The sequence below is a fragment of the Schistosoma haematobium genome, chromosome 7, assembly GCF_000699445.3.
Source record: "Schistosoma haematobium chromosome 7, whole genome shotgun sequence".
NCBI lineage: Eukaryota > Metazoa > Platyhelminthes > Trematoda > Strigeidida > Schistosomatidae > Schistosoma > Schistosoma haematobium.
In genome coordinates, this window is record NC_067202.1 from 16787486 (window position 1) to 16803377 (window position 15892).

Below are 15892 nucleotides of genomic sequence, written 5' to 3' on the forward strand. Positions count from 1 at the left end.
CTATTGATAATATGGTAGACTATAATGTATTGGTTGTGATATATTAGAAGTTATATCATCCGGATAAACATATGGATTGATTGTAGATAATGGATATGAATTCATTGATTGAATTGTTCTAGTAGAACATTGTGGAATAATCATTGGTATTGGGATATGTCTTATGATAAATCGTGGTTGTGTTATTATCATTGGTACATTTAAACTATACCATGATGGTATATTCATAGGATTTATAATGTTATTCATGAATGATGATTGTTGTATTGGATTAAATGAATTGGATGGTATATTAGAATGAGTCAATTGATTCAGATTCATCAAAGAAGTATCATATTCTTTAGATGGTGAACATGATGTACTACATTGACAATATTCATTTTGATCATTTCGATTTAAATAATGTCGATCTCTAAATGGTAATCTATACTTTAATTCTTTCTTTAATAATTTTATCGTTTGAGGAGATAAATATCGTTTAAGATATGAATATCGATATTTATTGAAATGGTCCTGTTTACAAGAGTTGCCATAGTAACATCCATATTGATGTTTCAGTGGATTTGTATTCAATTGTTTTAATCTTTTTGATGAATTATTCCATTCATTATGTTTATAATAACATGAATATAATCGTGGAGATTTCGTCGAATCCCTAAGCATACAGTTATGATGAATTGAATGATGATCATGATGATGATATGGTTGATTATGATACCATTGTATCGATTCACATTTATCATCATCATGATTTATTGATGAATAAGTTGGATATGACGAGAAGGTTTCACTAGATGATTCATGTTTTGATTGTTCACAATTTGTACAGTCTTTCTCTTCAATAGATCTATTCTGATCATTATGAATAGTTCTTAATTTATTCTTATAATTATTATCAAGATAATCTCTTGTTATCTTTTCTATATGATGAATTTGTTTAGATGAGATCTCTTTTGGATGATCTACATTAAACATTGATATAACTTGAGATTCTTGATCGGTTTGAATTCCATTCTCTTTTTTTGTCATTGAATAGACATTATGATCTAGATTGTTGTCATGGTTACCTTCCAGTGTCTTATCTTTGTTTTCTTTCTCTATGATATAATCTATTTGTTTCTGATTATTATCTATTAAATCAATATAATGAAGAATATTATTATTTAATATTTTTAAACTTTTGAAATCATTTTCAATATATTGATTTTTTGTTTCTAACGGAATATTTATATGATCGATTGTTGCCATGGCAATATTTATTGGATAATGAATTGATTCAATCGATCTGATTGGATTTAATATTTCAATTGTATTCTGTTCTTCATGAATATTTAGATCATTCTTTATTGATTTATTAATTGTTTCAATAGATAAGTCTTTATTGATTAGATCATCAGTTTGTTTCATTGTATTGTCTTTAACATTGATTGGATCTAATAGTTCAATGGTATTATGTTCTCTTTGAATAGTTGGATCATTCTTATTTGATTTAGTCATTGTTTTATCAATCAATTCGTTGTTTATTGTTTGTCTATGTATATTCGATTGTTTCGTCTTTTTTCGTTTCAATTTGTCTTCATCAATCTCTTTATGAGATTTATTGGATTTGTTTATTGAAGAGATTGTTTTCGTTGAGCTTTTATCTTTTTGTTGTTTATCATTATGTTTTGGTTTTAATTCCTTTTTGGATAGTTTCGTTATTGATTTCTCATTCAAAGAAGTACTAGTACAAGTACTACTACTACTAGTAGCAGTAGTAGTAGTATGTTGTTGTTGGGGTGTCGTCAAGTTCTCCATAGAGACTTCATTTGTTTTAACATTATTCATATACTTTGGTTTTAAATCCTTCTTGGATAGTCCTTTTATTGATTTCTCATTCAAAGAAGTACTAGTAGTAGTAGTAGTAGTAGTAGTAGTAGTAGTAGTAGTAGTAGTAGTAGTAGTAGTAGTAGTAGTAGTAGTATGTTGTGGTTGAGGACGAGGAGGAGGAGGAGTCAAGTTATCCAAGTTCTCCATAGAGACTTCATTTGTTTTAACATTGTCCAGATGTTTTGGTTCTAATTCCTTCTTGGATTGTTCTTTTATTGATTTCTCATTCAAAGAAGTACTAGTAGTAGTAGTAGTAGTAGTAGTATGTTGTTGTTGCTGTTGGGGCGTCGTCAAGTTATTCAACTTCTCCATAGATACTTTATTTGTTTTAGTACTATTCATTATATTTTTATTAGATAATTGTGGTATTTTTTGTTTAATCTTCTTTGTTAAATGATGCATCATCGTCTGTGGATCACCTAGAACATATTGAATGACATCATGTTTATTCTTATGTGAATTCAATGAATTATGTTGCATTCTTTGTGTTGGAATAGAAAAAATCGATGAGATTTCATTGTTATCATCATCATGATCATCTTCATCTTCATCATCACCATCATCACCTTCCATAGATCCTTCTTTATTGAATATACCTTTTGGTAATGGACTAATAGAAGATATTCCATAAGGATGTACTGAAACGAATTCATTTTCATTTAGATGATACTTCTTTCTATGGATTAAATGAAATACTTTGAGAAATTTATTGAAGCACTTCTTTTTCATTATTAATTTCTTAGTTTAGATCTAATCCATGGAACATTCTTTGGTTTGATTTTGTTCCAGGATCTTAAACTAAAATGGAATAGAATAGAATGATCTTCTATACAAAAAATTAACAATATCAAATTGCGTATAATGTGAATATAGTTTTGTAGTTTAGAGAATATTTTAAAATGAACCGATCAAGTCACATGATATCTGATCTGTATGGATCAAATATATTGATTATTGAATTTGATAATAACATGATCATTGAAGATAATTTGTAATGATTCAACAGTTGTAGACAGCTTATATGAATTTTGATAGCTGAATTTATGAGTCAAATGAATTTAGATCACCATAGGAAACTTGGAAACATAAGATGGTCGTTTCATCCTAGTATGCGACACTTCAGTGTATTCGCAGGATTCAAATCTAGGACATTCGATCTCGCATGCGAACGCTTAACCTCTAGACCATTGAGCCAGTTCATTGTGCAACTTCTCAGCTCATTTTTGTGGATTAGTTGAGGTCAGATATTAATACCGTTCTCTCAGGAGACTGAAGGTTCTGGGTTCGAGTCCCGTGGTGTGGGATTTTGGACGCGCTTTGCTGATAACAGGTCTTGAAGTTTAGCACAAAATTCATTCATCCGTTTGGTTAAATAGAATTTTGGCATTATAGCTGATGTCAGATCGTGGTGAAAACCTTGAATCTAATTCCTAAGCTTAACGATCAATTATAAACCATTAGGTGAACACCCTCATGATCTAAATAATATTCAAATATCTCCGCAAACCCCTAGAACCTATATTGAAAAACTACAGTGTTCATTTCACAAGTCTAGTATATATATATATATATATATATATATATATATATATATATATATATATATATATATATATATATATATATATACCTACGCCTGTCACCCTCAATGGAGCATAGACCACCAACCAGCATTCTCCAACCCACTCTGTCATGGGCCTTCCCCTCTAGTTCTATCAAACTGTTGTCCATTCTTCTCATATCCGTTTCCATTTCTCGGCGTAATGTGTTCTTTCGTCTTCCTCTCCTTCTTTGGCCTTCAGGATTCCATGTGAGGGCATGCCTTGTAATGCAGTTGTGTGCTTTCCTCATTGTGCGTCCTATCCACGTCCAGCACTTCTTCCTGATTTATTCCTCCTCTAGAATATGGTTTGTTCTCTCGCATAGTAGGTTGTTGTTAGTAGTGTCTGGCCAACGGATTTGAAGTATTTTGCGTAGACAGCTGTTAATAAGCACTTGTATCTTCTAGATGATGGCATTCGTGGTTCTCCAAGTTTCCGCTCCATACAGTGAACTGTCTTGACATTTGTATTGAAAATTCTGACTTTCGTGTTGGTTGACAGTCAGTTGTTTTGAGTTCCAGATGTTCTTCAGTTGTAGATATGCTGCTCTTGCTTTGCCAGAATCGCCCAAAGGTTATCTATAAATTAAAGTCTTATCAAAAACGATCATACATGTTCGCCTATATCATCCTGAAGATCTGTAAATAGTAATAGCATGTTATAGTCTAGTGCTGGTGGATGGCCCATGCTCCTCCATGAGAAGTAACAGGCTTAAGTATGTTATAGTCTAGAAATTTCCTTTGAAAATAACGCTTTGATAATTTCAAAAAAACGTTTTATACTACTCACAATAATTTAAATATTTACATTTATTTCTGTAAAACTTTAATCAACATTTATAGACAGTAAACATTTTAAGAAATTAGATAACCATGGAAAACCTGAAAGCACTGGACGGCCGCTTCGTCCTACTATGGGACTCCTCAGCAGTACGCATCCACAATCCTGCCCCGCGGAACTTGAACTCAGGACCTTTGGACTCGCGAGAGAACTTTTAACCTCTACACCATTGAGCAGACATCTGACGGTGTTAATATCTAACGTCAACCAACCGACGAAATTGAGTTGTGGAGGAATATGATGTATTCTAAATAAATCTAAACAGGGAAATAAACAATTGTTGAAATGACTTAACCATATTGAGCATAAGATAAACACTGAGTTCCAGGTATAGATAGCTAATAAGTTTCAAGTTGAAGGAAACTCATGTCCTTGATTAAACTACCAACCATAACACCGACATACACATATCTAGAATATTTATAATTTAGTCTGACCTTTATCACAATAAAAGAGATTTGAACAGAATAGGTTCATCACTTGACTCTACACATTATGATGGATAAATGCTGATCAGAAGTATTGATCCATGAGTTAAATCCATACATCCTTCTTCTTTTGCATGAAGTATGAAACTTTACAGGAAGTGACGTAACATCCATTGGTTCACAAATTTTTCGTTTACTCACCTTCAAATGGTGGTTGGAGGTAGTCTACTGGAAACCCTGAAATCGATGTTCTCTCAAGATTACAAGTATACATTGTTGACGTGTGCCAAGTAGCACGAAACCTGTGTCGAGGGTTGGCGCCGTGACCTTGAAATCTTTCAAACGCTTCTAATTGGCTCGTTCATAAATTAGAGTTTCGTCCTTCTTATTAGTTAGAAATGAGTTTAAAAATGCTTTATGATCACTATGGAACTTTCTCAATTTCGATACTTTTGCTACACAAACCATGTTATACTGGGATTAGACTAGATTTGAATGATTAGATTTACACTTGAATTCTCCTAAGTCATTTATTGTATAAATTTTGATATTGTGGATGAAAAGTTCTAAGAAGTTCAAAATAAGTATAAAACATTTGTACAATGATCATTCATCCATGGTGTTATATCCTTATTAGAATAATGAATGGTAACTGTTGGGATCTATTTATGGACTGATACTATGCATATATTCTTATTGTATAACTGTTAAGTAGCTACAATATGCATATTCTTGTTCCTCTTATTAGATAGTCATGAGTAGTATCATGATTATTACGTTGTTTTTTTTCTGAAATAAATTCTATACTTTGGCCAGATTTATAGAATTTTGGTGATGTGTGAAGTTTTATAAATCTTACTGGTTCTTAGAAGGTTTAAACTCCGGTATGTACTCTGAAACGATCCATCTCAAAGATGATGGGATGTATATCTGAAGTTTCAGAGTGTATTTCTGAACTACACTAACAAGAAACTTGAGATCTCCCATGAACTATATTCAACCACTTGATAACGTTCTATTTTTTTTCCAAAGAAAGTGATTATTCATTTAACAGTAAGTTCTTATGCTAGATTCTGTCTTCATAATCAACATTGTGTCAACTTAGCTGTATACTGACATTGAAAACAAGTCCAGTCTTTTAAATTTACAAGAAGTCATATTTAAAATAATACTACTTACTAATTAAAGGTAGTATGTTTACATATTACAAAATATGGTCCTACTGGTGTTATTCGTATCATGCGACTTGATCTTATCTTCTCCATATCCATTGCAGAGTACATATGTCTTAACCAAAATGGATGACATCAATAGTTCGTATTGTTAAACCAGTAATTTACAGTCTATCTGATGTAACCGATCAATGTTTGATCATCTTTGAAAACCTGGAAGTACTGGAAGGTCATTTCGTCGTAGTATGAGAGTCGTGAGCAATGCACATCCACAATCCTGTACCAAAGGCATTCAAATCCAGTACCTTCGGTCTTGCACGCGAACTCTTAGCATCCAGACCACTGTACCAGCATTCACAGTCCTAATGTCTAACTTCAATCAATTAATGATATTTTGCAACTGTCCTTCTTGTCTTCTATGTTATTATTTATTCATATTTTGGAATGGATTGATCCATGCGAAGTGACCGACAATATATTTAACTAATCCTTCTGTCATTAATGAATTCTATCAAATAGCTCAATAGCAAACTGTTTAGCTGATTACTGTTAGATTTGAGTTTCACCAGGGTGTATCATTTCCATTTTAACTATTGACAAATGTTAAGTAGAATGAAACACAAGTCTACGATTTCTTAACTTTGACACTCCTAACCATTTAATATTTTCAGAAGAGGATTTTGTGGAGGTCCTAGTAATTTAATAGTTGAGTTCATGAGTCAATCAAACTCACTGATGACTGTCTCAAAAAGGTATTTCTTGGAGTTCTAGTGAGAAGTCGTGACCAGTAGACTTCAATTGGGTCTGTTATGAGATAGTAACTCACTGAAGACAATGGTGGACAGTGGCTCCATTTTTTTGGATTGGTTAAACTTAGACATTAACATCATTATATGCCAGCTCAGTAGTCTAGAGAATAAGCATTAAAACACGAGACCGTTATATCTTGGATTCGAACCCCACGTGCGTACGAGATTGTGGATGCACACTGGTTAGGAATGCCATACGTGGACGAAATGTCTCTCCAATAGTGCCAGAACTTCCATGATGGTCTAGTTTCAATCGATTCATTAATTCAACCATTCAATAAATAATTCTTATTTATCCAAACCATGAGAATTTGTTGATTAATTCAATAAATGTAGAGAAAGAGACATTTATCTCCACTTATTTTTCTTTATTTTTTTCATGATTTTTCTTTCATAGCTAAAAGTTGACAAAAAATAACATTGCAAAAGTGTAATTCTCTTTCACACTCTCCTTCTCCCCCTCCCTCCCTGTCCCCTCCCCTCTCCTACTCCCTCTCCTCCCCCCTCTCTCTCTCGCTATTTCCTTTATGTCAATAGATTGGAAACAGATTTTTTTCTAGAAAAAAAAGCAAAGAAAAATAAAAGAAAGAAACTTTGAAGAGAATACAAGATGGAAAAAAGTATCATCAAAGTACATACTTTATTTGTATGTGTCAATAATACTTAATGTTATTAGATAAGTGATATTTCACTTAAGTCTGTCAATCCAAATATTATGTTTAAAAGAAAAAATAATACATAGACAGTAGTATTGGTGTGTATACCACTGATGTTGATAGATATAAGTAGTATATTATCATCATCGTCATCATTTATAAGTGAAATAGCTGATAGGTAGAAGATTAAGTAGATCAATGAAAAGAGAATGAGAACAAAGAATGCGTTCAAATCCCGCGAGGCGGGGTCGTGGATGTGCACCGCTGAGGAGTCCCACAATAAGACGAAACGGCCGTCCAGTGCTTTTAGGTTTTTCATAGTGGTCTAGCTTCAATTGACTCATGATCTCAACTGTTGAAGTTATTACAATCTCCACAAAACCCCTTGTGATAAAGAATGATTATTATAGAAATGGAGGAACAATGAAATCTGAGACGATTGATTGATAGTTTGCAAATGAACTATTTACTGTATGGTTTTTAGATTTTGTATTCAAATATATTTGGTTCTTCCCGTTTGTGTTCTCATTTACTAAAATATCGCTGTAGGTTAGCTGCGATTTGAGTTGTGATTAAACAACAGCAGTACGTACATGGAGAATCGGCTTCATCATAGTATGCCTACACTCTGATTGACAAATGACAAGTAATTTGTGTTACATGTGGAACAATACGGAAAATGAAAAGGATTTATTTACTTATTTAACCACATAAATATTGGTACAAGAAGGCACCAAACAGATATGTACCACACAAATCACTCGATTTGTGTGAGGGCTGAGATACTGTCCTGGTGCCCAAACCGAATTAGGTGGTTTTCTTAGAGGGCCATACTCGGAGCCCTCAACCTAAAGGTCCAATCCATAAGGCAATGGAGCAACGCAAGGAGATGCAGTCCCATAGTAACCGGTAACCAATAATTGGATTTTTCTGCTCTTGTTCGACTGGTATTGATTGCTGCTTTCTTGTTCCTCCTTTCTTGAATCTTATCCAGCGTATCAACAGTGATCCATTCCTTGTGATAGTGCTTCTTGTGACCCAGGACCTCATGACATGTTGAAGTGATTGCCTCTTTTATCCCTTTCCAGTTGCTCTCCATAGTAGTTCCTTCTCCATTGAGTAGATCATGAAAGGCCTGGAACTTGTTGCTGAGGACTATCTTGAATTTGTTGAGTTTGTTAGTATCCCGAAAAAAAGGGCCATATTGAACTTTTTTGATGTTGTTCGCCCCATTGTCCAGTGCTTCTTGAGCTTCAATGTCATCATGGCGACCAGCAAGTGATGATCTGATGCTATATCAGCTCCTCTCTTGGTTCTCATATCCTCCATTGTCCTCCTGAACTTTTTGTTGATGCAAATATGGTCGATTTGGTTTTGTGTAGTGTGATCCGGTGAAGTCCATGTGGTTTTGTGCATGCGTTTATGTGGGAATATGGTGCCGCCTATGACCAGCTTATTGAAGGCACATAGATTTGCAAATCTCTCACCATTTTCGTTTCTTTCTCCCAGTCCGTGTTGTCCCATGATGTCTTCATATTCAATGTTGTCCACTCCAACGTTGGTATTTAAATCTCTCATCAGAATGGTCAAGTCCTTTATTGAGCATTTCTCAACGATTAACTACAGCCTATCATAGATTTGATCTTTCACGTCTTCATTGTAGTCGTTAGTAGGCGTATAGCATTAGATGACGTTCATTGTAATTTCCTCTTTCTTTGTTTTTTGAAGGACGCTTTGATGATCCTTGATCTATGAGATTCCTATCTTATAAACGCTTGTTTGGATAACATCAATACAACTTCTTATGTATATAGAACAATCAACTTTAGACTAGAATGACAGTTTATAAAATCATCTAAATGAATAGTAATAATAATGTAATTTATCATTTCTATATAGATACAATTAAATGTAATAATACACATAGAGATTGTTATCCATAGAGATACGCTACAGACAGACAGATGGATAGATACATAGATGTATCATAATTATAGACTAAACATTATTGATTATAGTCGTAAAAGTTTTTCTATCCAGGAAATATTCTAATTCTAATTATGATTATGATTATTTATACCTTGATAGAATTGAATAAAACTCATTTATTACAATTTTCTTTCTTTCTTTTTTCTTTCTCTCTTTTTTCTTTTTCTCTCTTTTTTCTTTTATCTTTTTTTTTAAAAAAAGAAGTTTTTTTCATAAGTTTTATAGACGTTTAATCGTTACTTTCTGTTTGTTTGTTTGTTTGTTTTTGTCGTTGTTGTTTCCAGAAAGAAAAAAAGAAGAAAAAAAAGTCTATTTTCACTCTTTAGATCTGTTTACATTTCATTGATACTGTCATTGGCATAGAAAAGAACTAATTAGAAATCAGTCGATTGAATAAGTTTACCGACCTGAAAAAATCATGATTATTAGTAGTATTATTATCATTAATAGTAGTACTAGTAGTAGTATGGTGTGTGCTACTTATATTGACATAAGTAGTATGTAACGTTAGTCGTGAACAGAATGTCTGGCAGCAGAGAGACAAGAGGATCGAACAGTAAACAATGGAAACAGGATGCAATTTGTATGAAAATGCAAGAACAATAAAGTCTGAGTCATTTTGAGACAATCGATGGACATTTTGCAAATTAAGCATTTACTATTTGATTGTTAGATTTTATTAACAAGTCCTGTAATTTTGTGCTCAAATACATTCGGTTGTCCCCACCCATGTTCTTGTTCACTATGTTTAGTGTCGCTATCAACCAGGAGGGGAAAGGTGCTATTCTATGGACGCCGTTGCGGGCCTCGAGCTGAGGTTCTAGTTAAGGCAGTCTGGTTCGGAGAGCTGGTGTCGAGTGGAGTGTTCTGGCGGGGCGGCTTTGGCCGTAGCGGGTGTGGAGCGGTGTGACTTTTGACTGCTGGGCAAACGTCGGATGTAGATGGCTCAGCAGGCCGATGGGTGTTAAGCGTCCCAGGTGCCGGGTAAATGTCGGATGTTGTTGCCCTGACAGGTCGGCGCGCCACGGAATCGACATTTCAACGGAGGGCGTAGCACAGACAACAGAGACAAAGAATGTGGTACGGCGAGCATGGGCCACCGCAAGAACGACTGCTTTAAAAGGGAGGACGAGTGTGGTGTGTGCTACTTATATTGACATAAGTAGTAGATGATGTTAGTCGTGAACAAAATGTCTGTTCACAAAAGTAGTAGTAGCAGTAGTAGTCGTAGTAGTAGTGGTAGTGATATTAATGATCATTTCATTTAAATTTTCGTGAAATATTATTCTCTAAGTGTTAGAATAAAAAGTGGGTTTCAATCTTCCATCGTTTTTGTTTATTTTGAACATTCGGAGAGGTTATAATTGATAGACGACCTTTGAAGGACGCTAAAGTGACTTTTTTGAATATCCACCTATTTACTAGTGTTAAATGAAGGTTATAAACTAGTATGAGGAATTAGAATTATGATATACAGTTGATGATTAAGGTTAGGAGTTAGATTTAAGGTTTTTATCGCAAACTAACATCAACTATAATGTCAAAACTCTATTTATCCAAATGGATGAGTGAATTTCGCATCAAAATCCGAGACCTCTTTATCTTATACCTGATTGGTCCGTTCATAAATTATAATCCCGCCGAACATTCTTATTACGAGTGACCTGCTTAAATATCTGAGCTACTTGATCTTCCCTACTATCGAGATATTTCAACAAGTTTTGTTTGTTTTGATACACTATTATGTCTACTGATTGCATAAGTTATTCAGGTGTGTTTATGTAAAGTTTACGATCTTTCAGCGTACAAGTTAGGAAAGAGCCCAATCAGAGATATCGTGGTTGCTGACAATATGCATCGAAAAGAATGAACACTATTCAGATGTCGATTCTTGAACTGTTAATAACTAACTGGCGATTACTCAGTATTTATGATCAGGACCAATCAACAAATAAGAAAAAGAAACTTGTTGGAATATTTTGTGCTGAGAATTCTATGTTGTACCAAAAATATGAAAATGAGCTTAGATTGATATCATGAATGGATGAATGTCAGACCACCATTAAAAACCTAGAAACGCTGGACGGCCGTTTGCGTCCTAGAATGGGACTGCTCAGTGGCGTTCATTCACGATCTCATGCATGGGAATCAAACCCAACGCCTTCGGTCTCACATGTGAACGCTTAGCTGAGCTGGCATCCAATGGTGTCAATATCTAACGTCAATCAATCCACGATATTGTGCGACCGTCCACAATTGTCTTCAATGAGTTACTGCCTCACACGAACACGGCTGAACTCCACTGGTCACGATTACTCACTAGAACTCCGGCAAATCCATATAAAATAAAGCCAATAATAATAATCTCTTATCTCACCCCTTATATCTCTCGTAGCTGATAGAATAAATATATTCATTTATTGAGAAGATAAAGTACTTAGTTACCTTAAATTATCTTGTTTAAATCATTATGCATAGCTATTTGTAATCATCAGAAGTCACTGAACAACCATTATAAACAAAGATGGATAGTGGCTAGCAGTCGAATCCACGACGCGAGTTTCGTCCTATTTCGGACTCGTCATATACATGTACCTGAATCTCAGAGTTGATGTTTACTGTGGGACTCGAAACCAGTACCTTTCATTTCAAACGTCATCGAATTATCCACTTAGCTATTGAGTCCTGATAGCCACTTGCTTGTGCAATTAGGTGAATTTAAATTCATTTGGTATTGTTTGGCTTGTACCTTCCCATTGAGGTTTAAGACTGCAATTGATCAGTCTGTTATTGGCATATGTGCATACCGTGCGTATGCCTCGATATTGCCTTAATTCAAAAGGACTGTAAAGAAAGATGGGATGCAGACATATCCATCTATCGAGTCCCAGATAAGAGAAAATGCGCATCCTGGATTTCCCTGTTACCCATCATTCATCTTCGTTTAGAATGTTCAAGTTAATAAGTTTGAATCCAATAAATCAGGTTTTCCTCATTTCAGTCATTTGGCTAAAACCTCCAATCAATCAGTTGATCTTTGGCTGAGTAGTCAAGATCTTGAACCTAACATAAGTGAATATAACCGGAAATAAAGGATAAGTTATGTAAGCTATAGTAATACAAAATGAATGTTGCATGTTATACATGACAAATTCACATCAAAATCTTCCCATTCTAACAACTCATACACAAGCATAGTTTGATAAAACTTAGTAGATTCCTGGATTAAGAATACAGTGAAGGTCTAGTGAACGACAACACAAAATGGGGAAAATCGAATATATCTGGATAAAGCTATAGAATCTCTTAGTAAAATCTAAGAACTATACAGTAGATACTTCATTCGCAAAATGTCAATCAATCATTTCTATACCAATCAATCTCTGTTCTCGTTCTATCTTTCTTCGATCTTTTTAACTTTCACTTTCAATAAATGATACATACTACTTATATCTGTTGAAATCAGTAGCACACATCACAAAGGAAGAGGAAACTTTATTAGCTAAACTGAGAAGTATCTATGCCTCATAGAATTGGGAGCCATCTATTTAGTGTATGTTTCATTTTTTTAGAAAACGGTACCAAACCTTAGCTATCAATGTACAGCAGCAGCAATGCAGCAATTTGAAAGACTCTCACTGTCTCCCACATTGCACGAACATTCCATGTACCTAAATAAATGATTGTTCTGGTTGTCAGAAAGGGCATCGGCCTCGTGACTTCCGAAGTAGTTCGGGTTTCATCATAAGGCGTCATAACTCTTCTAAATGGAGACCTTCTGACTACCAGGGCAGAATTTAAGAGGTTTGAATAAGTTTTCCTGGGTAGCATTTTTTTAGCAAGTTAGTTTTCTACAGGATGGGGTCACTAATCCCATGCTCAATCCTCCTCCTTTATTCGGACTTGGGACCGTCAGTAGTCCCCGGAGGGACTCCAGGCGGAGTTCATTTGTCATTTAATGAATGGTTGATTAGTCAACTATATAACTTTTCATTCTTGAAAGAAAAGAAGTCTGTTATCTTCAGTATAGCTGAGTTGGAGTCATATTAGTGTTCACCTTTTGTCTTATGCTTCCTCATTAATATCGTTATATAAATAGGGGCTAATAAGGACCAATACATCATTCAGTTACCATTTCTGTATTCAGTGATCTTTATTATCAGTTTTATTATATAGGGCATTCAATACTTAATGTCATAAGGGGATGTTTGAATCATTTCAGAGTATTTCAACTGTATAAGTGATGGATTGCCTGGAGAAGTTCATGTTAGTAATTTACTTCAAGATATATCTCCTTAAAATAATCTTTGTTGAAGGACTAGTAAAACTTCAACAACATTCAACAGACTTAATATGGATCATTTCTTGGTTTTCAACAACATTGAAGGTTCTTTTCATTGTCAATATCGTTTGTCTTCTGCATTGACCAATTAAAACTAAACAAAATGTCTAATATTCACAAAATCTTTAAACTTTATTCAATTGATATTAATAATACTTAATACTAAACATGGATGAAAGATTAAAGTTAATCATTAGCATCGTTGGATACCGGCTCAATGGCTTAGACAGTTAGGCATTCACACGCAAAACCAACAATTCTGGGTTCATTTTCCACTTCCGAGGAATCCCATATTATAGAACGAAATATCTCTATAGAGGTTCCAGATTGAGCAGAGCTCGTAAGTTCGAGTCCCACCTTCCATACTGGGACGAAACAATCGTTCAATAATTCCAAGTCTTTAATGATAGTCTAGCTTACATTCAACTGTTCAAAAAAAAAGAACATTAAATTGAATTTATGGAAAATCTCTACATCTATAATCATAGTTATTTATCCTTTATTATTCATTAGGGAATATAATATAAATACGCATATTTTATGCTTCTATCTTAATTATTACAAATGTAAAGTGTAATTATGCATTTTTATTTTACTCATAGTTTCTATATCACCTCCCTCACTCCCCCTCTCCCGTTCTCTGTCTCCACCTCTCTCTCTCTCCCTCTCCCTCTCCCTCTATCTGTTTCCCAAAGAAACAAAAAACAATATCACCTAAGTTGTACATTAATAAATATTTGATTATATTACTTTATATTTCAGAGTAAATATTATAGATAATATGTCAGTTTATAATGAATTAATGATAAAACTGACAACGATAGGTAAACTGTTCATATTAGATTATATGTGATATGTGATATATAGTATGTATGTATGTGTATGTGTGTGTGTGTGTGTTTATGTTTGTGATGAGGATATAAGACATAAAAAAATAGTCCTCATCAATATCATCTTGACATAATGTATGATTCCACTGTTAGCCATTATCTATCCATCTTTGCTTAGAATGATTGTGATTTAAGGCTATATCGAGGTGATCCGAACAGTATACATATATGCCAATAATAGATTGATCCATTACGGTGCTAAATATCAATGAGAAGATTTAATTAAACAATACCAAGTGAATTTGAAGTTCACTCCATTGTACAAGCGAATGTCTATCAATATTCAGTAGTCAACTGGATAATTCAATAGTGTTTGAAGTGAACGATATTGGATTTGAGTCCATGAATGAATATCAATCAGTCTAGGATGCATGTACATTCAGTTGACAAGTTTCAACTAAGAAGAAATGCATATCCTGGATTCCACTACTAGCCACTGTCCATCTTTGTTTATAATACTTGTGAATTAAAGTTATATCGAGTCAACACGCACAGGATGTACATATGCCAATATGAGACTGATCAATTGCAATACTAAATAACAATAGGAAGTTATAACTAAAACAACATCAAGTGGATTTAAACTTCATGCCATTGCACAAGTAGGTGGCTATAAACACTCATTAGTTATGTGGATAATGCGATAGTATTTCAAACGAATGTTATTCAGTTCGAGTTTCAAGATGAACATCAACAGTGAGATACAGGTACATCCAGTTGACTAATTCCAACTAAGAAGAAATGTGAGTCCTGGATTCCATTGCTAGTCACCATCCATCTATCTTTGTTTATACAGCCTGTGAATTAAAGTAATATCGAGACAATCCATACAGGATTCACAAATACCAATAAGAGATTGATCAATTGTAATTCTAAATAACAATGGTGAAGATACAAGTTAAACAACAATACTTGAATGATTGAGATCATGAATTGATTGATGTTAGACCATCATTAAAAACCTGGAAGCACTAGATGACCGTTTCGTCCTATTGTGGGACTCCTTAAGTAGTGCGAATCCACGATTCGAATGTATGATAAAGGTTATGAAGTTTACTGAAAAATTCAATATACCAATAGTTTCTTTAAACTCGATGATATTTATATGTAAGCTTTACAATAATGACAATACCTAAAGATTAATCAATTACGCATGCTCAATAATAATAATAATAATAATAATAATAATAATAATAATAGTGAGTAATAATACTATTATTATTAATACTAGCAGTAGTACTGTGGTGTATGCTACTGATGTTGACAGATATAAGTAGTATATATGTTGAATTCCAG

General features: G+C 33.9%; 1 protein-coding gene across 1 annotated transcript; it reads right to left on the bottom strand.

Annotated features, from left to right (window-relative positions):
* On the bottom strand, positions 1-2734 carry MS3_00009721 (uncharacterized protein; the record flags this gene model as incomplete). Its single annotated transcript, XM_012937905.3, has 1 exon — positions 1-2734. Exon 1 carries the CDS (start codon positions 2596-2598, stop codon positions 1-3), a length of 2598 nt encoding a protein of 865 aa, XP_012793359.3. The 5' UTR covers positions 2599-2734.
* Between the last annotated feature and the right edge of the window lie 13158 nt (positions 2735-15892).